The 21,324-nt window shown below is 37.5% G+C and overlaps 1 protein-coding gene across 3 annotated transcripts in view; it reads left to right on the top strand.

Annotated features, from left to right (window-relative positions):
• The window catches only part of Ube2e2 (ubiquitin conjugating enzyme E2 E2), a 265,295-nt gene extending 245,242 nt beyond the window's left edge, over positions 1-20,053 (top strand). The window contains exon 4 of one of the 3 annotated variants that reach the window (XM_019209961.2): positions 18,478-20,053. In XM_019209961.2, the coding sequence (XP_019065506.1) occupies positions 18,478-18,575 (98 nt within the window). In that variant the 3' untranslated portion in view covers positions 18,576-20,053. The remainder of the gene's footprint in view (positions 1-18,477) is intronic. The other 2 variants (XM_010640143.3, XM_033756971.1) reach the window with 2 other exon arrangements.
• Positions 20,054-21,324: the final 1,271 nt, after the last annotated feature.

Genomic DNA, 21,324 nt, shown 5'->3' with positions numbered 1-21,324 from the left:
ACACACACACACACACACACACACACACACACACACACACACACCCACCCACACACACACACTGTCCCTGTTAGTGAAGCTGGGAAGGGTCTCCTGATGGGCTCAGCAGGCCATATTATTGTCTTTAATGTTTTTCACTGTGAAGCTTTTAACTTCTTTATCTGGATTCCATCCTTTCAAAAATTAAATAAATTTCAAATTGATAATTAAAGATGTAAGCAGTAATTCTCAGCAGAAGTATTCTATATGTAAAATATTGGCAAATACATAAAACTTTGAAGGGCATCCATTCCATTAATAGGTTTTTTGTTTGTTTGTTTGGTTTTACCTGTCCTAAGTGGGAGAGTATAATATGTGTAAGTGCCAAAAATTTGCTTATAAGACCTCTAGCAACATAAAGCAAAACTTAGTGGCATAGAGGGTTCATGTAACCTTGCAGAAATATATACAAGTGTATATCACCATTCATAACAACAGCTGCTGTGTTTCTATGTGTAAACAAGGAAAGCACTATAGGACAAATGATACCTAATTTGCAAGAGAAAATGTAATTGTTTATGCAGATGGAAGTGCATCTTATTTAGGGCAGTGGGTCTGTTCTTTGCTCCTCCCTCCCTCCAGATACAGCTCCAGACATATAATCACTATGCAAATCTAGTCAGCATATTTACACCAGAAAGAAATGCAGCCAATTATAGAAAAATAGGTGATGTTCTAAGCATTCATTAAATCTCTCAGGGCAAGAGGCTGAATTAAACTTTATAAGGCTGCTATAAAAATAACTATTTTAGAATTTGAATATGGTTATATAATTTATTACATGTTAACCACACTCAATTTTAACACCAAAATTCAGCCTTTAAAAAATATTACCGGTGAGGCCTTCTGTTGGGGAACCTGTGACTGCCCACCATGCAGCTTTTAGGACTGCAGCCTGTCCCATTTCCTGCAAACTGAAGAGTACCCTTTGGCATTTCAAAAAAAAGTTTCTGTGAAAGGGCTGTATGATGTAGCTCCATGGATGAGAACCAACTTAGCATATGCAAGGCCCTGGGTTCAGTTTGCAGCACCAAAAAAAAAACTCAGTTTGATCTCCTTGAATAAATGCAGAGTGACTTAAAACCCCTGTAGGGTTGATTCTGACCTCTCATCCAGAAAGTATGGTCCTTCCCATCTGGTGAGTGTTCTCTGTATGATTGCAAACCAAGACATCAAGTTTCTATAACCCATTTTCTTATCTTTCATGATATATGGTATCTTAAAGAATTAGATAATATGAATACAAATGTAGTACGAATATTAAATATAATTTTAAGGGGCCGGGGATTTAGCTCAGTGGCACTGTGCCTGCCTGACAAGTATAATTCAATCCCCAGTACCAAATAAATAAATAAATATAATTTTAAAAGCTAAAACATTAGGGTCAAATTCCCAGAAAATTGGCACAGTTTCATGAGAATAATCAAAACCAGACTTATGAGCCTGAGAATGAGAAGGGAAAAGGGCAGTTGTGTGCCAGACATTGTGCTGGGTACTTTACAGTGGCAGAATGGCTGGTGGCTTTCAGGTGTGTTACTGGAAGAACCCAAAACTTTCCCTTGTCCAAAGCACAGAATTTATGTATACAGATTGATTCTTTTATTCCCATTATTTTGTCTTTCTCTTTTTTTTAATCTTTATTAAGTTTATTGATACATTCTAAGTATACCATACAATTACATTCATCATTAGAATCTTGTACCTTTACATGACTTTCCTTGGTTCTTACTTTTCCCCATTCCCCAGCCCCCCTTTTACCTCTTTCACCCTTCCCTGTTTACAAAGACATTGTTTCCATGTTTTTTCTTTTCCCTTTTTACATTTCCCCTACCCCTCCCACTTCCTTTACTCTTTTTGACCTTTTCTTCCTTTTACACAATATCAATTATACAATTTGATCTTTATTTACACTTTTAATTTTTCACCCCAGAGAAAGTATTTGGTATTTACACATGTGTGATTTATTAATTTCACTTACGAGTATGGCCTCATTGTGCATCCACTTGGCTATAAATATCTCTAGTTTCTTGTTCTTTATGGTTGAGTAGTACTCCATTTTATTAAAAACAAAAAAACACATCTTTATCCAGTCTCCAATTGATTGGGCTGTTTCCAAATCTAAGCTGTTACAAACTGTGCCACTATAAACATGGGTGAGCATATATCACTGTGATATGATTCTTTTCATTCTTTTGGGAAGACACCCAGCAGAGGAATACCTGGGTCAAAGGGGACTTCGAATCCTAGTTGTTTGAGGTATCTCCATATTGATTTCCATAGCGGTTGCACCAGTCTGCACTTGCACCAACAATGGAGAAGGGTTCCTTTCTCCCCACACCCCACCAGCATTTGTTATTGGTGATTTCTTGATAGCAGCCATTCTTTCTGGGATGAGGTGGAATCTCAGTGTTTTCATCTGCATTCTTGAATGACCATTGATGTTGAACATTTTTTTCATATGTTTATTTGCTGCTTTTAATTCTTTGTCTCAGAAATGTCTGTTCATTTCAGATGCCCATTTTTGAATTGGATCTTTATATTTGGGAGGGGTCTAAATTTTTTTTAATTCTTTATATATTCTAGATAGTAGACCTTTGTCTGAGGAACAGCTGGTAAAAAAAAATTTCCCACATTGTAGGTTGTCTCTTAGCTCTGCTTGTGATTTCTCTGGCAGTGCAGAAGCTTTTTAAAAGAGTTGATTGCAGTGGTTGATTCTTTGTGCTAGTTCCTGTGCTACAGAAGATTTGTTCATAAAGTCTTTTCCTATGATCATGTTTTCAAGAGATCTACCTAACTTATCTTCCAGCAAACTTAGTGTTTCTGTTTTAATATTTAGATCTTTGATCCACTTTAATTTTAGCTTAGTGCATGGTGAAAGATACAGGTCTGGTTTTAATCTTTGACAAGTTGAAATCCAGTTTTTCCAACACCATTTATTAAAGAGGCTATCTTTCCTCCCGTGAGGATAGTTGGCTCCTTTGTCAAAGAGGTAACTGAATACCTCTGGAGTTGTTTCTGCATCTTCTAATCTATTCCACTGATCCTCGGGTCTGTTTCTTTGCCAGAACCATGCTGTTTTTATCACAGTGGCTGTGTAGTATAGTTTCAAGTTGGGGATTGTGAGAACCCCTGCCATGTCTCTGTTGCCCAGAATTGCTTTTGCTATTCTAGATCTCTTCTGTTTCCAGATGAATTTTTGAATTGTTTTCTCTGGTTCTGTAAAATACACCATTGGGATTTCAATAGGGATTGCATTGAATCCGTATAGCAGTTTTGGAAGTATGGCCATTTTCACTATATTAATTCTACCTACCCATCTTTTTTGTATACTAAATGTGACCTCTCTTTATAGTTTTCTTTGAAAACATACATTCCTCTGGAAAAGATGCTACATTAGGTGCATTCACATTATGATGTAAATTGACTTAAGGTATATGAACCTATCTCTGGAAGAGGACTATCTATGTCAGGAAGGGGAAGCAGGCCAGGAATTCACCAAATGAGGACGGAGGGAGAGAAGAGTCAAGCAAATAGAAGTCACATCCCCTTCTTTTTAAAGTTGCTATGCAGTCATTTAAAGAGAGGCCCAACTTTGAATTACTACACTGTCTCGAAGATGGAGACATTTGGAAAGATTGATGGTATGTCCTTGTCCGCATCTTTCTGTTTGTTTGTTTTAAGTGAGAAAGGTTCACAGCTGGCTAGGAAGTGTTACAGTAAGAAAGGTCACCAGTTACAGAGGCCAGTGCAACTGGTTTTGTTGTTAGTAATCAATGACCTACTTTGGGAAGTAGCAGAAAGCAGAGGGTGGGAATTTCCACCCTAGAGAGGTTAGAGGGGACCATCTGGCTAGAAAGAAATTGGTTCAGTGCTGAAAAGGCTTAGATTCAAGTTTAGAATGCTGATTAGAAAAAACTCACAGTATGCAATTTTTATTTTTATTTTTCCCCCTTCACTTGTGGAACAAAATGGTTTTGCCTAAATAGGCATTATGTTAAAGGAGTTAAATCACATATAGATTGCTTTGATAAGTGCTTCTGTCATCTCTTTCCTTCTTCATTCCTGTACTTTAAGAACCCTCCTCATGAAATCAGTGCTTTCTATTTTCTTCTTCCTCAAAAGTTGGTTTCCCTAAGAGAGAGTAGAAAGACAGGGCAAGCTACATGTCTGAAGTTATTTTTCCTGAGGTTATAAACACAGGCATCACTTCATATTGACATGTAGTTCAAACATATAGGCAAGAACTTCATACTTAGTGGTCATAAAGGTTTTTGCCATGTATTTGCCTTTTTGAAAATGTGTACTTCTTCCAGAAACAATAGAAACTAAAGAGAAAGCATTGGAACAGTGCCTACCAAAGACAAAAAAATATGAGTATTATTTAAGTAATAATTTAAAAGCATCTGAAAAATCAGGTTTTTGACAAAAAGTGTGTGTGTGTAGTGTGGTTTTGTGTGTGTGTGTGTGTGTGTGTGTGTGTGTGTGTGTGTGTGTATAGATAGTTGGCCTTGTACCTTGCCATTGTGGATCTCATGGGGGTGAGGGTATTGAAAGGTTTTTAAAGGAAGTATCCTTTTTAGTATTTTTAGAGACTGAAGATTGAAAATGTATTCCAGAACCAGTGAACATTATTTATTCATTTCCTACTACCCAATGAGTTAACCCTCCTATCACCCCATTTAATCTGTTCCCCATTTTTTGCTGGCAAAAAAAAAAAAAATAGAAAACAAGTTTCACACAGCATGCTACCTGTGATATATTAGGATTCATCTGGACATCGCTTTTTTTTTTTTAACCTATAACTGGGGAATATAGAAAGAATCCTAAAAATAGATGTGCCCCATTGACTGAGGCAAGAATAGAGGAGAGCAGTGTATCAGACAAACTTTGGCCTGGTGGTAGAACATGTTACCCAGGGAGTGAAAACAACAGTAGGCTGAAATTCAGGCAAAATGTTAGTAAAACAGGAGAATACTGAATGCAGATTAAATATATAAATCTTAATTAAGAATTAAAACCTTAGGAACTGGGAATAATAGCACATGCTTATTTTAATCACAGCACTCAGGCTGGGGCAGGAGGATCGCTACAAATTTGAGGCCAGCCTGGGCTGCATAGTAAGACTCTGTCTCAAAAACAAGCAAGCAGGCAAAAAAAAAAACAATGGTAGTGGTCAGTCAAACAATGAAAATTGTTTGGCAACAAAAAGGAATGACATACTGGTGTATGCCACACATAAGTGAACCTTGAAATATGCTTTGTAAGAGAAGCCAGTCACAAAAAAACTATGTATTATGGTTCCATGTAGATGAAATCTCCAGACAGATAAATTCATAGAGACAGATGTAGACTAGCGACTAAACCTATGGCTGAAGGATTTGGGGAAATAGATGCAGTATTTCCTTTTGGGATGATAAAAATAACCTAAAATTGTTTTTTATAATGATTGTACAACTCTGTAAACATCGTAATAACCACTGAATCTTACACTTTAAATGGGTAAATTGCATAGTACATGTGTTATCTCAATAAAGCTGTTTTTAAAAATACAGTTTGCAATATCTTGGCATCTTTGTTTCCTGTACTACTCACTGTAGACACAGCTTTTTGCTATGGTATGTGGGGAAAGTAACATGTGGGTCTATAGTGTCTTAGGCCTCTACTATAAGGACATTGGGTTGAGGGGGTTAGAATTCATTAGGAATTATTGCTTAACTAAGCCTGAATTATAGTCCAATAGCTTCTCAGCAGGGATGTCCCATCTGTGCTGTTATTTACATGAGTCTATTCTAACAGAACCTTTTATATTTCAAAACACACATGGATCTGATGAACTGTTCTATAAGCTTATATGATGATTTTGAAGTTTTTAAAAATATTTAATGAAATATATACGTTAGGTTACAACCAGTGTATTTTTACTGAGCAGTCTCACCTCAAGGGGCATTAATTTGGAGTAGTTTTTACTTTCTCCAGTCATTACCTTAAGTTACTTTTTTGAATCTCATTTCTCTGTACCTTAACAGTATCTAGCAGATCTCAACACCCTAAATCGTGAAAATAGTGTTGCAAAGAAAGCACGGGGCATAAAACACAGAAGGCTAGCTTAACTCTAACTCTGGTACTTTGTGACAACACTACACAGCATATATCAGAAAACATAGTGTATATAGGATTCAATACTATCCAGTCTGTCATTCATTGGAGTTTTAGAATGTGTCCCTTACAGTTAAGGAAAGACTACTGTGATCATTTTCAAATATCAAAAGAGTATGTCCTTCAATTTAAGTTTAACCTGCACTATTAGCATTTTTTTCATCACTTCCTTAAGGCTAGGCAGTCAGCAAAACAATAAATCAAGTCCTGATTTGTAGCATTTGCCAATTTCACACTCCCACCATGACCCTTATTGAATGCATAATTGGGACAAGATGCATGTAGCCTGCTGGTTTTTTGTTTTGTTTTGTTTTGTTTTTCAGTATACAGCTAGAGTGGGCATAAAAATGATTCAGCAGTGACCTTTGTTTTCAATATTATATTTAATAGTTTATATAATTTAATTTTTAATAATGGCTGTGTTTAAATTCCTAAAACTTTTTAAATTGTATGGCACACAGACTGTGGAGCAGCACTGTATCCTCCACACACAGTGCTCTCCTAAGAGTGTCTTTGCTGCTGGAATCCACTCACCCTTTGGGCCACCTTCTTGATAGAATACTCATGAGATGGTAAGGATAGTATACACCACTTCCTTGCCAGTGCCTCTCTCTCTCTCTAGTCAGGGAGCAAACCAGGCCAGCTGCCTAAGCAGCTCAGGTCTGCGTTAAATCTGCAATCAGGAATGATGCTGGGGTCTTCCTCCTGTGGGCATCCCTAGCCTTTACTGATGAGTCACATGTTACCCTTTCCTACATGGCCTTGAGAGAGGGAAGTCAGCTTCTCCCCATTTTTGTTGGAAGAGGGAGAACAGAGCACCTCCACTACAGCATACACCTCACTTCCAAGGTGATAGTTGAATGCTCCCCCAAAACTTTACTCTGTTTATGATAGACTCCCTGGAGCTGGCGGCTTTTCCTCTTGTTAAGTCCTGAGGGAGATAGTAATGTCTCTAGAATTTGGAATACTTAATACTTGTTCTTGGCATCCCTGTTAATTCTGGAATAACAGTACATCTTGCTAAACTTGTATGCAGCTTAGCAATTTATTTAGCATTCTAATTTTATATCTAGTTTAATAATGCCCGTCATTTCATTTAAATTATGGAAATGATAATTTTCTCCTTAAATTAGAGTTACACACACAAAATATGTCTTCTCAAGGTACATAATTTTTCTGGTTTGGGCTAGACCTATATAATTAGTAGTATGGTTTCCTCAGATTTTAAAATCTAAACCCCCAACTTTGTCTTAATCACTTGATCTTTATCTAGCAGACCCAGAGGAATTCCGTTATTACTAAATCTTGATACCATTCTTCAGATGGACATGAGAACCCCACAACCCTGAAGTAAAATAGTTTTAATTGCTCCAGTCCTTAATCTCATCAAGATTATGATTCTCTAAAAATTTTTTTAAATGAAGGAATCAGAATAGGGTATAGTAAGGACTTATCCTACTGGGTATCAAAACCTACAATAAAGCTATCATGATAAAAACATGAATGAATAAAACCAAGAAATCAATCTTGGGACCTGGAGTATAGCTCAGTGGTAGATAGACTGCTTACCTAGCATCCATGAGGCCTCAGTTTGATACATAGTGCTATTTTTTTAAAAAAGACATTAACCAGTTGAAATAATGAGTGCCAAGTCAGATATATACATAGATATATATATGAATCGCATATATAAGAAAGCTAGAATTTAATGTAAAAGTTTATATAAATGTAGGGTACTATTTCTAAAATACTGGAGTGAATGGAGAGGGCCTTTTGATGCATGACATCAAACCAGAAAATATTAAAAAAAGACTGACTTTGTTGCCACTTAAAAATATTAAATTTATTTATACCATAAACTAGGTTAAAGGACAAATGACATACAGGAGTCTTTTGTCCACACAGATAAGTAATTATTATCCTTAGAGAGACATATAATATATTTTGGCTGAATATTGAACAGCCTGTGTTAAAATCAGTGAACCGCCTGAGGCAAAGCTAAATGTTTCCATCATAAAATGAACTTCTGAGATACAAGAATAAATATGAAATTTTATTTTTAAGAATTGAATATCACAATTTTATTATTAAAACTTCAATATACATTTTTAATTTAGACATTATAATGTAACAATATTATTTCTTGGTACTGCCAGCTGCTAGATGGCTTCTCTACACATTGGTAATACTTAAATCTCATTTTCAGCTGTTTGGGTTTTTTTTTGTGTGTTTTGTTTTTGCTTTGGTTTTGGTTTTGGCACTGGGACTGAAACTCAGGACCTTGCACTTGCCAGGCAGGCATGGTGCCACTGAGCTCTAAACCCTAGGCCCTCACTGAGTTTTCCATGAATTTGGGGTCTTTCAATGCTGGTAAAGTTACTGTTAATGGAGATTTTGCTATCAGCTCAGTAAGCTTTCATTTATCTTAATGACGAAAAGGTAGGCTTCTCAACTTTGATACTGATGCAGTGTCTGAAGCAGTTCTATAAACTGAAGCTGTGTGTAATGCTTAAAGAAAACAGTTCGGAATATTTAAGAAGGAGGCATACAGTTTTTACCCTAACATTTTGATTTCTAATATTTTGCATTCTTTCGTAGCTTCCCACAGTCATTGGATGTGCTGCTTTCTCTGCCAGCAGTCACTAGATTTTAGCAAGTCATTTTCTGTAGTGTCAGTATCTGTAGCAGATACTATTAAGCCTGTTTGTTTCAGCAGCCTTTTATCACATGGTATCTGATCTATCTCACTTTCAACACTTGTATGAATACACATGTAGATAGCTCCAAATTTTTCCTTTGTGTAGTGTATAGTTTGTCTTTGGCTATAAGAGATATTTAGTCCCAGGTTGCATTTAGAGTGCTTATCAGGAGTTAAAAAAACAGTATTAACATATTAATAAGACCAAGGGATGATGCTATGCTTGTTAGATATGATGATAACCAGTATAATCTTTGACCACTACAAATTGAGAAAAGTCAAAAATGGTACTGAACTCTGGAGGTTGAGGCAGGAGGGTTGCTATGAGTTCAAGGCCAGCCTGAGTTACAGAGCTGAGACCCTTAAAAGGTGCTGTTGAAGGAGGCATTTGCTATTTGGTGGTTCTTCAGTCTTCCAAAGGCTAAAGCAGTTTTTGGCTGAAAACTACAGTGCATTCCTTTTTTTATTTTTGGCACTGAACCAAAGGCCTTTACTCTAAGCTATATACCAGTCCCATTTTATTTTTTATTTTGGGACAGGATCTCACCAGGTTTCTCAGGCTGAACTTGAACTTGTGGTGTTCCTGCCTCAGCCTCCCAAAGTCATTGCATTCTTAATATTTCTAATATAGAAATTGTTTCTCCTAATACTAAAGAAAAAAATGGAGAAAGGTCATGAGCAAACAACTTGAAGAAATACAAATAGTGAATAAATACCAGCAAATATTAAACCTTAGTAATTGTCTTACTTTCCTCTTATTGCTGAGAGAAAATACCAACATTCAGAGTTAAAGGAGGAAAGTATTAGGGTAAACCAAGGCATAACTTAGACCACCAGAGCAGGTAAAAATGAAGCATCAGCAAGGTTTTATTTTCAGCCTTGGTGCAGGCTAGTCCAGGGCTACAAAACTGTTGGCCATGGGGGCTTGGGAAAGGTTAAACATTACAGGGGAGTTTGGGTAGCGAAGGAGTAGTGCCAGGAGGAGTGGGAAGTTTTTGTCTTGGAGAGGAAGAAGTCTTTTGTTCTGGGGAGAGAGGGCTGGTGGTCTCCAGGGGTATCTGGACTCACAGGTGTTGCTTTGTGGGGCAGGCTGGTTTTTTGGGGGGGTTGTTTGTTTGTTTGTTTGCTTTGTATCTGGGATTGAACTCAGGATCTTGTGCTTATGAGGCAGGCAGCAGCACCACTGAGCTGAATCCCCAGCCGTGTCTCTTGTGCCCTAACCAGACTACCTACCCTTGTGGCAGATAACATTCACATCCACAGTGGGGCACCCTTACTCATACCCAGAACTGTGCCGAATGAGTCAGTGGGCTAACTTAGTAATCACACTTCCTGATCCAGGCCTCACACACTCCAGATGCAGCCACCTCCGAAAAGCCCCACCTATGACCACATAAGCTTTGGGGGGACATCTAAACACAAGCCATAACAGTAGTCATCATGTTAAATGAACGTACACAATAATGATTTGTTTCTGTTAATTTTGTGCAAAATTTTTTGACTGATAATGTAGTTATTGGTGAGAATGTCCAGAAAAGTAAATTATAAATTGTACATCTTATCAAAGGGCAGTTTAACAACATTCACCAAAAGCTGAAAAGGTACATCTTCCTCTGCTTCTGCCCTGTCACTGACAGGAATCTACCCTCCTCAAAGACTTTTATAAGACTATAATACCAGTTTACAAGCAAAAAGCCAAGATGTAACGTGATAATTAGGAAAATAGAAAAATAGATGCCAACTAAGCAAAAGAAGTTCCTATAAATTAAAAATAATGAACTAGATCTAAGTGTGCTATATTCAAAACATGGGTACAGTGTGCTGTTACAGAGGAAAACGTGAGTTACAGAATGTCTATCATGTGATTGAAATATAATAAGGGGACTTATGGAAGTATAAACATCAAGCCATTGATGGGGTGACTTCAAAAGAGGGGTTAGACAGTAGGAATCAGTATGGAGATGCCTCAGAGAACTAGGATTAGAGGTCCTCTTTGACCCAGCTATTCCCCTGCTGGGTATCTTCCAAAAGAATCATACCAAAGCGATATATATGCACCCATGTTCATAGTGACAGTTTCTAATAGCTAAAACTTGGAAACAGCCCAAGTGCCCATCAACTGGAGACTGGATAAAAAAGTGTGGTTGTTTTATAAGATGAAGTACTACTCAGCCATAAAGAATGAGAAACTAGACACATTATGGCTAAATGGATGCACATTGAAGCTATACTCTTAAGTGAAATAAATAGGACATGTGTAAATACCGAATAGTTTCTCTGATATGAGCAACTGAAAGTGTAAATAAGGATCAAAAGGCATAATCTATAATGTGAAATAGGAAGAAAAGGTCCAACGGGGAAGGGGAAGTAAAGGGGTTGAGGAAAGGAAAAAAAGGAATGGAATTAATATAAGAAAAGGAAAAAATAGAAACAAAGTATTTGTAAATAGGGAGGGATGGAGGGGTTGAAGGGGAATGGGAACAAATAAGAACCAAGATTATGTAAACTGGGCGTGGTGGCGCATGCCTGTAATCCCATCACACAGTAGGATCACTGTGAGTTCAAGACCAGCCCGGGCTACATAGTTCCAGATCAGTCTCAACTACAGAGTGAGACTCTGTCTCGAAAAACAAAAAACAAACAAAAAGAACCAAAATGATGTAAAAGTACAAATTTTTCCAGTGATGAATGCCATTATATTGTGTATCTAAAGTATACCAATAAAATAAATTTTAAGAGGGGTTATAAAGTTGAAGGGAAGAAAGTAATTTCTTTATACTTCATACACATAATGCTTCTTTATTGTTTAAATGTATTGTAATGTGCATCTGTTACTTTTTAACGTTATAAAAGATTTTAATAATTGAAATAGTCTGAACTAAGCTATGCAAGTCCTATGAAGGAAACAGATATGAGCTATTTCAGTCTCCAGTACAGTTCAGTAGTAGAAAGCTTGTCTAGCATGCAAGGCAAAACAAAAAACTCTTTTTCCGTGTTGGAACACTAGCCACTGAAAAGCCTCCAGTGACCTGAAGGTAGCTAAAAGAATAATGTTAATCACAGAGCTAATAGAACAATGGGAGAAGCAGTAGACTATAACTGAAAAAAATCCAAGACATGGCAAATGTAAACCACAAATTCTGATAAAATAATTGTTTTTAAAAATTAGCCATGAAAAAAGTGAAAGAAAACTATCAGAATTACCATGTCACTTAATGATCTACTAATATTCCTTGCATAAAGGACAGACTTCTGTGATGCAGCCTGTTTATGATTTTAGTGCTGTAGGGGGAAACCTGCTATTCGTGGCTGATATTGGTATGTGTCCCTTATTTACTGTCCTTATATTCTTCTATCCATCCATTTGTCCATTTAATAAATGTAGCATTAACAAGAAGGTTACAGAGACAAGAGTCCCAGTAGGAACTGGTATAGCACTGGTACTTCAGGGCCCAGAACATAGTAGGAACTCAAATATTTATTTGTTGAGTGAATATATGAGCTCCAGTCCAGTGGAATATATGAATAAATAAACAGAAAACTAAAAGGCAGTATTCACTGTGTAAAAATGTTAAAGCTGTGGATGGATAAAATAGAGATAAGATATATAAGTCTGCTAGGAAGCCTCTGTCAAAGACAGTCCCGAGGGGGCTATGCTTGCGCTAAGTGCTGAGAAATATGTCCAACAAAGGAATGGAAAGGGTTATCTCAGGCAACAAAACCAAAGATGTAGAGCCATGAGCAGAGCTTACTTATTAAAGCTGAAAGTTGCTTATTTTGGTTAAAGCATTGAGTGAAAGAGGTTAGAAAGATAAGATATATATAACAGAGAACCTTGGAAGCCATATTGACTTTGGATTTTACTTGAAAAAAATCAGATTTATGTTTTTAAAGGATACATGCAAACACTTATTTGCCTTCTTCATTTTGAAAACAGTGACTTTTGTGTGTGTGTGCTTTACAATAATTAATTTCATTCTTATAACAAACTTATTTAAATACTGTTATTATCTTCAATTCTGACATCAAAAAAGCCTGTGCGCAGAGAAATTAAGTAATTTGCCCAAGGTGGCTTACATAGTGGAAATGAGATATTAAACCCAAGCTATATGGATCCAAAGCCTATGCCTTTTTATGATACATTATTTTTATTTGTGCTTATCTAAGAACATGTATGTTTTCTTAAGAAATACCAAAACTTTTGTTCATGTAATTTTCTCTCATATCGCCTCAGACAGTAGTTAGAAGTCTGCCTTTTGTCCAACTCCTTTCATACTCATTTCCCTTGTTATGGTTAAGATGTAAAATATCCCTCAAAAGTCTTATGTGTTCAGGTACTTGAGTTGTTAAGGTACTGTATGCATCAGTGGATTCATCCATGGATGTGTTCCTGGATGAATGTGCTATTAGGAAGTGAGGCCTGATTGGAGGTGGGTCACTAGGGGAGTGACTTGAAGGGTGTATTCTTGTCCCTAGCTCCTCCCTTCTCTCTCTGCTCCCTGGATGACCTGGAGTGAACAGCTTTCCTCCACCATGCTATTCCTGCCTTGGAGCCAGTCCACCATGGACTAAAATTATGAGCCAAAGTAATCCTTTTCCCCTTTAAGTTGTATTTTGTCCCAATGACTAATACAGCCTTCTTGCCATTCAGTTGCTTCTTAACCTTTTAATCTGGATCCGTGTCTCTCTCTCTCTCTGCCTTTTGTGGATGAAATTATAAACCCCTTGGGCTTCCAGAGTACAAGTCTTGAGAGAGGCAAGGCTTTCAAATCAAATTGCAAGAATTCTCTGAGCTTTCTCTTCTAGAATCTAAGGTGCACATAACACAGATTTCAAAAACAGGGAGCCAAAGTAGATTATCCAATGTGATTATATTTTGCTCACAAATAATATCTAGTTAGTGGAGGATCTCCCATCCCATGATTTTATCTTGACCACACTGTATGTCCAGTACCTCCACATCAGGAATCTTGAATAAGTACTACACTGGAATTTGTGCTTAAAATCATAGAACCTGCTGGACTGGGAATGTAGCTCAGTGGTAGAGGGCTTGCCTAGCATGGAGTTACCAGCCAAAACAAAATCACTAAGTCCTGTTGTGCCGATATGAACATGTTTCTCTTTTCAGAGACTTACTTTCAAAGGTGCGAAATATAGGTGTTAGATTTCAATTTACTTATACATGGATGCGTTTGTAGTTTTTCATCAGTAAAGAGAAAGAAAAGTGATAGATAATAACCTCAAAGTGTTGCCAGGGATTTAGCTGTTTCTGGGGATGTGGCTCAGTGGCACCACACCTGCCTGGCAAGCAGAAGGTCCTAAGTTTGATCCCCAGTACTAAGAATAATAAGAATAATAATAACAACAACTTGAAACATTAATGAAGACTTGGAAAAGCAGTACAATCTTGAAACCCAAAATGATGAGAAATATTTCCTTTTTAGAACAGAATTGTCTAGGGAATTAGAGTAACTTAGGTTTGGAGACTTACTTAATCCCTGGTATAGCATGGAACTATATAAAACAAGATTCTACCTTACTTGGGATCACATTTAAGTCTACAAAAAGAGTCTTTTTTTTTTCCCCCAGGGTCTCACTGAATTGCCCGCGCTGGTGTCAAACCCATGAGCCTCTGCCTCCCAAATAGCTAGGATTACAGGCCAAAAAAAAAAAAAGTGTCAAGCCATTAAATTCACCATGCTATCCTTTGGCTATATGTATATTGCATAGTTTTGATACATTCACTGGACTCCTCAGTTTGTTCATCAAACCATTTAACATTAACACCTATTTGGTTAATAATATGATTTTTTAATTCCTTTTATACTTTAAACAAATTTATAAATATTTCTCACATTGTTTAGATGCAAGAAGTAGAAAGAACTAAAATCTCTCTATGAACAGAAAATCGGTCATTAATTCAGGAGAATATTTAAAATGATTAAGAAGACCTGTAATTATTGCTTAAAATTCATCCCTCATATAGTGTTTTTTATTATAAAAGTAGACTGTAAATTAAGCCCTTTTTCGTATCGTGTATAGAGAAAAGAAATACAGGAAAAAGTATATCATAATGTTAATTTTTTTCCTGAGTGAATTTACAAATACGATCACTTACACCTTCATTTCTTGCATATTATCTGAGGTGATTCTTTTAGTTTGTTTCACAGGTAGCATGTATAGTTTTATAAGTAGAAAGGAATTATTGTTTAATAAATTTAATTTTATCCCATTCTTCCCCCTTAAGTCACCTCCCCTCCCTATGTACGAAAGGTCTGTTTCCGTTTTTTCCATCTATTTTCACTTTTTTTTTCTTGTCAATTCTTTCCTTTCTCCCTTGCTCCTCCCTGGTTCCCTTTCGCATTTGAATATTTTCTTCCCATTTCACAACATCCAATATACATCCCAGTCCTTGAAATGATTCTTTTTTTTTTTTTTTTTTTTTTTTTTTTTTTGTACAGAGGATCCAACTCAGGACCTTGAGCTTAGGAGGGAGACAGGTGTGGGTGCCACTGAGCTAAATCCCCAGCCCAAAAAATAACTCTCTTTAAAATCCAACTTGAAAAGGTAAAAGAACTTTGAAAGAAATGAAAAGTTTTTCCTTTATCCTTCATTTGTCTCCTCTGCCTCCTTTGAGCTGAAACAACAGAACTATTTCTTCCCAGTTCCTAAGTACTCATTGTGTGAAAATAGGACTTTAGGTAGAGCATTAATATCACTGTTCATTCATCTGACAATAAGCCCCTGTCAGAGAGTACATGTGGATCTTTACTATTTTTCACTAAGATAGGTTTCATTTCGTGAAAAATTTGTCTTGCGTGATGTAGACCTGAACTAGTGAGCATATCCAAATTTCAACCCACGATTTGCACACTGGACTGCCAGAAATTGGAAGAAATAATTCGCTTCAAAGAGAGAAATGTGACAGGGACCTCACTTTTAGTCTTATAGTCATTAATCTCAGCTGAAGGGCTATATTTTATAAAGTAACCTAGCCACTTCCTATTTAGTGTCTACATGCAGCATTGATGGTTTCAATCTTCTTGAATCCTGGTTGTATTGGTTTAACACATCCTGTTAGCTTGAACCACAGGGTATACGTGCATGACTGTCTCATCAGGCAGCTTGTAGCACGAGATGGAATTGTTCCATGCTGCCCAGTGGAAGAGTTATGCATGTACCATCGGCAGCAAGATATACAAATTATGGCCCCATCATGAACATGTTAAGTTTCAAATTCAGCATTTGGGAAAGTGAAGAATAATCACCAAAACAAAGGCAGAGAAGCCAGGCATGGGGGTGCAGCCAGGTAATTTCTCATCTCAACACCCAGGAAGCTGAGGCAAGAGAATCCAAAGTTCAACCCCAGTCTGGGTTACATGGTGAGACTGTCTCAAAATCTCCTCTACCACCACTACCACCCCAAAGCATGAGAGACAGAGTTCTAAGCAAATTCATATATAAGGTAGTCTGGTTTGTTTTGGTTGGTTAGTTGTTTGGGGATTAAACCCAGGCCCTTCAGCTCTTCCAGGAGATCTCACCCTAGAAGACCCTTGGAGTTCCTCTTCCATACCCTGTTTATTTTAATATTTTTAATTTTTGAGATAAGATCTCACTAAGTTATTAAATTGCCCAAGCTGGGCTTAGATTTGCAGTCCTCCTGCCCCAGCCTCCCAGAGCGCTGGGATTATAAACATGCACCACCATACTTGGCTTGCTCATATAGCAACTGTTTTCTCCATAGAATAATTATAATAAGCTTAGCATAATCCCAGTTTAAACAAGGTCTCATTGGACAGTGTCTTAGTTACTTTGCTCATTACTGAGACAAAGTACCTGATGCCCAAAGTTAAAGAAGGAAAGGTTAATTTGGCCGACAGTTTGTAGAGGCTTTAGTTCTTAGCCTGCTCCCTCCAAAGCAGGATGGCATGGCAGAGGGGCATCACAGAAAAGAAGATAGCAGGCTGAAGACAGCAACAAACAGTGACCCTCTTTTTGTCCTTTACATCTTATCCAGGCTACCCACCTTTAGGGCAGATAGCACTCATACCCAGAGTGAGGCAGCTCTAAGCCTAGCGTCAGTCCCTCTATCAATCCCAGCATCACACACTCTAGATCCAGCCACCTCTGAAAAGCCTCACCTATGACTGTGTGGTTAGTTCTAGATGCAAGCCATAACAGACAGCGTTGGGAGGCTTTTTAATTTGCCTACGCAGATCAGTTTCTAAAAGGTGGTATTCCTGTTATGCCTTCAATACTGAGTAGATACTCATCAATGTCTATAAGTTTATAGAGTCTCCAAATCTCCAAATTTCCCTAGTAACAAGTGGAATTGGGATACATACTTTCATATCAGAGAGAGAGAGAGGGAGGAATAGTGACTATGTGTATGTGTCTGTCTCACTGGGGAGTGAACCTAGGGTCTTCACAATGAGCTACCCCCTCAAATTTTTTTTTTTTTTTTTTTTTTTTTTTTTAGACAATGTCAGTAAGTTGCCCAGGCTAGACTCAAACTTATGATCCTGCTGCTTCAGGCTCCCACTGAGATTAGAGACCTGCACCGCCACCAAACCTAGTTCTCTGTCACACATACATACATTTAGGTTTTGCTTTGTGACTTTCCTTTTACTTCCTTTTTATCTGCCTCCTCTGACAAACCCAAGTTCTGAACACCAAATATAAGGAAAGAAAGTAAAAGTTGAGAAAGAATGAAAGTAGAGAATTGGAAGGACTTGGACAGATTATGAAATTTCCAGGAATATTGGGGGTTCTTTTTTCTTTTGCTTTTTTGGGTTTTGTTGTTGCTGTTGTTGGTTGTTGGTTTGTTTTTATTAAACATTGATGTCAGCGGGTCATCTCCCCAAGTACCTTGCACTTCAGAGGATGGACTCTGCCTCCAGGCTCTGCTCCAGACTGGAAAAGTGACGGACCCTCCTGAAGCTCATTTCTACATATGTCAGCTCTCTCAGGAATCTGTAGAGTTAACGTATTAAGGTTTTAGGACCTTGTGGGAAGTGTTACCTATTATTAACATCTGTCAGTATTTTTGTAATGAGCTATGTGCGTTTTGATTGGAGTAAGAAGGAGTTCATTTCTCCCCCATTTCTCTTGATCTAACAGCTGCTGTTTGGTTGTGTTCAACTGACGCTCTTAACGGGTAATGAGAATCATAATGGCAGCCACTGCCTGTAGAGTTGACTCTAGGTAAACTCCACAGTTGTCCAGGTTGTCTGAACCTCTTCTCAAGAGATCTCAACCTAAAGGACCCTGGAAGAGTCCACAGCCCATCTGCATTTTTACAGAGAAAAAGCCACTGGGAGACAAAGGTGGGAACAGGGAAAGAGTAAGAATGGACCAGAAATATGACAAAAGGTATCAGTAAAACATGGACGACTCTTCAGGCATTTTGTGTTAAACGTAGACTTTGGGCAGGTCATTGACTCTGCTGTAGAGATATTTCTGAATAGAGCTGTAACTCCTCATCACCTCCTTGAGCAAGGGTCAACTTTCCAGATACCCTTGCCTGACTTAGAATTGGAAAAGGCACAGGTATTCGCTGACTGCTGACTTTGTTTGCCTTACAGCCGACCCTCTGGTGGGCAGCATTGCCACACAGTACATGACCAACAGAGCAGAGCACGACCGGATGGCCAGGCAGTGGACCAAGCGGTATGCCACATAGGGGCCTGCGACCGCTGCCCCCGCCGGACCTGTGCAAGCACATTCACCAAGTGCATCAATAGCCCTGCCACCCCTCTGGACCTCGGTTCTCACCTTCCCAGTTTTATTAAATTTTGAGCTGTTTTGTGATGGTATGTCATTTATCACTCCCTTCTTCCTTCTTTCTCTCTTCTCTGTCTTCCCCCTTTTCTCCCTCTCTCTTTTCTCTTTTCCTTTTCTGTTAACTTGAAAGATTTTGGGTTTTTTCCCCCACCTCAGTGTGGATGGGAACTTTTGTTTTCGGTGCAGATGATGTTGGATCTGTAATAGTAAGAGCTTTCTTACAAAGCTTTGTATTACTGTGTGGTTTTGTTTCTGTTGTTTGTTTTTGTTTTTGTTTTTCTTTTATGTGATATTTGGAAAACCACAAATTCAGAATTATATCTTGTTTCTACTTAAATGTAGTGCTTAGGGTTAATTTTTTGTACTGAAGTCTTTATTGGTGGGTGCATGCTACTGGGAACAAGTTTTTGTACAAAAGCTTCAATCAGAATCACTGTGCATTACTGAGACCCTGTTTATCACTAGTCTTCTGTCCCCCACACAGAAGACTATCGGATTGAACAAAAAATAATGTATTTTGATTTACTTAAAGTGCTTGTAAATTTCTTAGGGACCTGCCACTCTTGACTGTGGATCAGTTGATGTACACTTGTATTATTAAAGCACTCAATAAATCACTGTGGCTGATAAATGTGCTTCAGGTAACCTGGCATTTGCTTTCTGTCCTGGTGACCCTGATGTGCAGTGAGGTTTATCTTGCCTAATTCAATTGCAGATTCAAGTGTATTTTTACCTCAAACTTCTAAAATTTCTTCATAGTTGAGCTGCTTAGCATGTAGAATTTCTCTGTCAATAACCTGTGATGACCTTATAGTTGTTAAAATGGATCGCTGTCATTTTACATATTGGCTCTACAACCTGCCTGTTAAAATCTTCTCCACTCAACAGTAGTACTGTAGCTCCAAAAATAGCCTTCTAATGAAAGTGCCATGTGAACCAAGCATCCTCCCACCCTTAAGCTTCTTTCTTTCTCTTCAAATTTTTATGATGATTGCTGTTGAGCTTTATTTTGTTTTTGCTTTTAATTTTGGTAGAAAAACGAAACAAACTCATCTGTATCAGTCGTGGTCAGTCTGTGACAAGGGTATGTCTGCCCAGCTTCACTGTCGGGCTATTTGTGTGCTGCTTGCTACTGGAGGCAAGGGAAATGTGTGGGCGGCGATTTTTAAAGCTGGCTTGCTGGTTAATATTCATAGCTCTTTGCATTCTAAACATACTGGAAACTCCTGCTCCACTAAGCATAGTTGCTGGCCCACCATATAGTTTGATCTCAGTTCAATAACCATTAACATCTGTATTTCTAAGAGGTAGGATTTTCAAATGTTAGTCATTTCCCTGTGAAGATTTAAACAGATAAATATCTGATTTGAAAGGTGCCTGTTTTATTCTTTTCAAGTTTTTAAAAAGAAATTCTAAAGAAAATAGATTTAAATATTCACAGTGCTACTTTTAAACCATAGTGCTTGTGGGTATTTTCCTCTTTTCAATAATGATCTTACTATTCATTTTATTTCAAAACCTTTTTAATATACAGAACTCTATGGTCTCTGTGGCAACTGGTCAACTAACTCCTTAATTGTAGCAAAAGGAAAGAGAACAATACATAAATGTGTGGGCATAGGTTTGTTCCAATAAAACTTTACAAAACAAGCAGTAACCAAACTGGCCTCATGGGCTGTGACTTTCTCCCTCCCCTCTCTCTTCCTCTCTCTTCCCTTCCTCTCCCTGTCTCTTCTCTTTTCCTCTCTCCCTCTCTCGCTCTCTCTCTCTGTTTCATCTTGCTAAGTTGCACAGGCTGGCCTTGAACTTGAGGTCTTCCTGCCTGAGCCTCCTGAGCTGCTGGGATTGCAGTACACCACCACACTCAGCTCATCTCCTTATTTAACATAAATAGTAAAGTACAAGCCTAATTTTTAGAATGGTGCCAAGAATGTTTTAATGCTTATGGACTGTCTCACCACAAAGTTGTTTTGTTTTGTTTACTTTAATGCTTTAAATTTTAAAATTTAGTGTTTAAAGCATGAAATTTTATTAAACTTTTTTTTAACCTTTTGACAGATTAAAGCGGGCTCAGGATACCATGCTTTTATAGGCAATATTTAAATTCAGTTGGCCTGTCTTCTTTTAAAATGTCAGCTCCATTAGACACATATTTTAAATAATATATCAAACATATTACATTCTACATTTTATATCTGCTTGTATTTCAGATCATTTTAAATGTATGTTATTTAGGAACCAGAGATTACAATTCTAGTGGGAAATCCTGCCACAAATCTTTTTACTTTCCTGTGAACCAGTTTTAGGTTTTATGTCAATCTATGATATGAGGAGGCTATAAAACTACTCTTCCTATCTTTATGAACTCTAAATCCTTCATGACAAACATGTATCTTGCTCTCAAAAATGTATAAGCTGGGGAACCTCCAGAGAGACCAACAAACTCTTGGGAGAGCCTTTTGAAGTCTAGATTCCAAATAATATGGTAATTTTACTTGAACTCTATAATCATACCAGGCAATATAATTCAAAAACATATTTTTAATGCTTGTAAAATAAGATTTAGAAGTAGTTTGGCACCCAGAAAGCTTACAGTTTTGCTAAAATTTGTGGGGATAGCATTTCTAAAATTCAAGAATGATTTTTGT

The sequence above is a fragment of the Fukomys damarensis genome, unplaced genomic scaffold (genome assembly GCF_012274545.1).
Source record: "Fukomys damarensis isolate Sample0158 unplaced genomic scaffold, DMR_v1.0_HiC HiC_scaffold_28, whole genome shotgun sequence".
In the NCBI taxonomy this organism is placed as follows: Eukaryota; Metazoa; Chordata; class Mammalia; order Rodentia; family Bathyergidae; genus Fukomys; species Fukomys damarensis.
The sequence above is the reverse complement of the archived record's forward strand: the minus strand, read 5'-3'. Positions and strand labels throughout refer to the sequence as shown.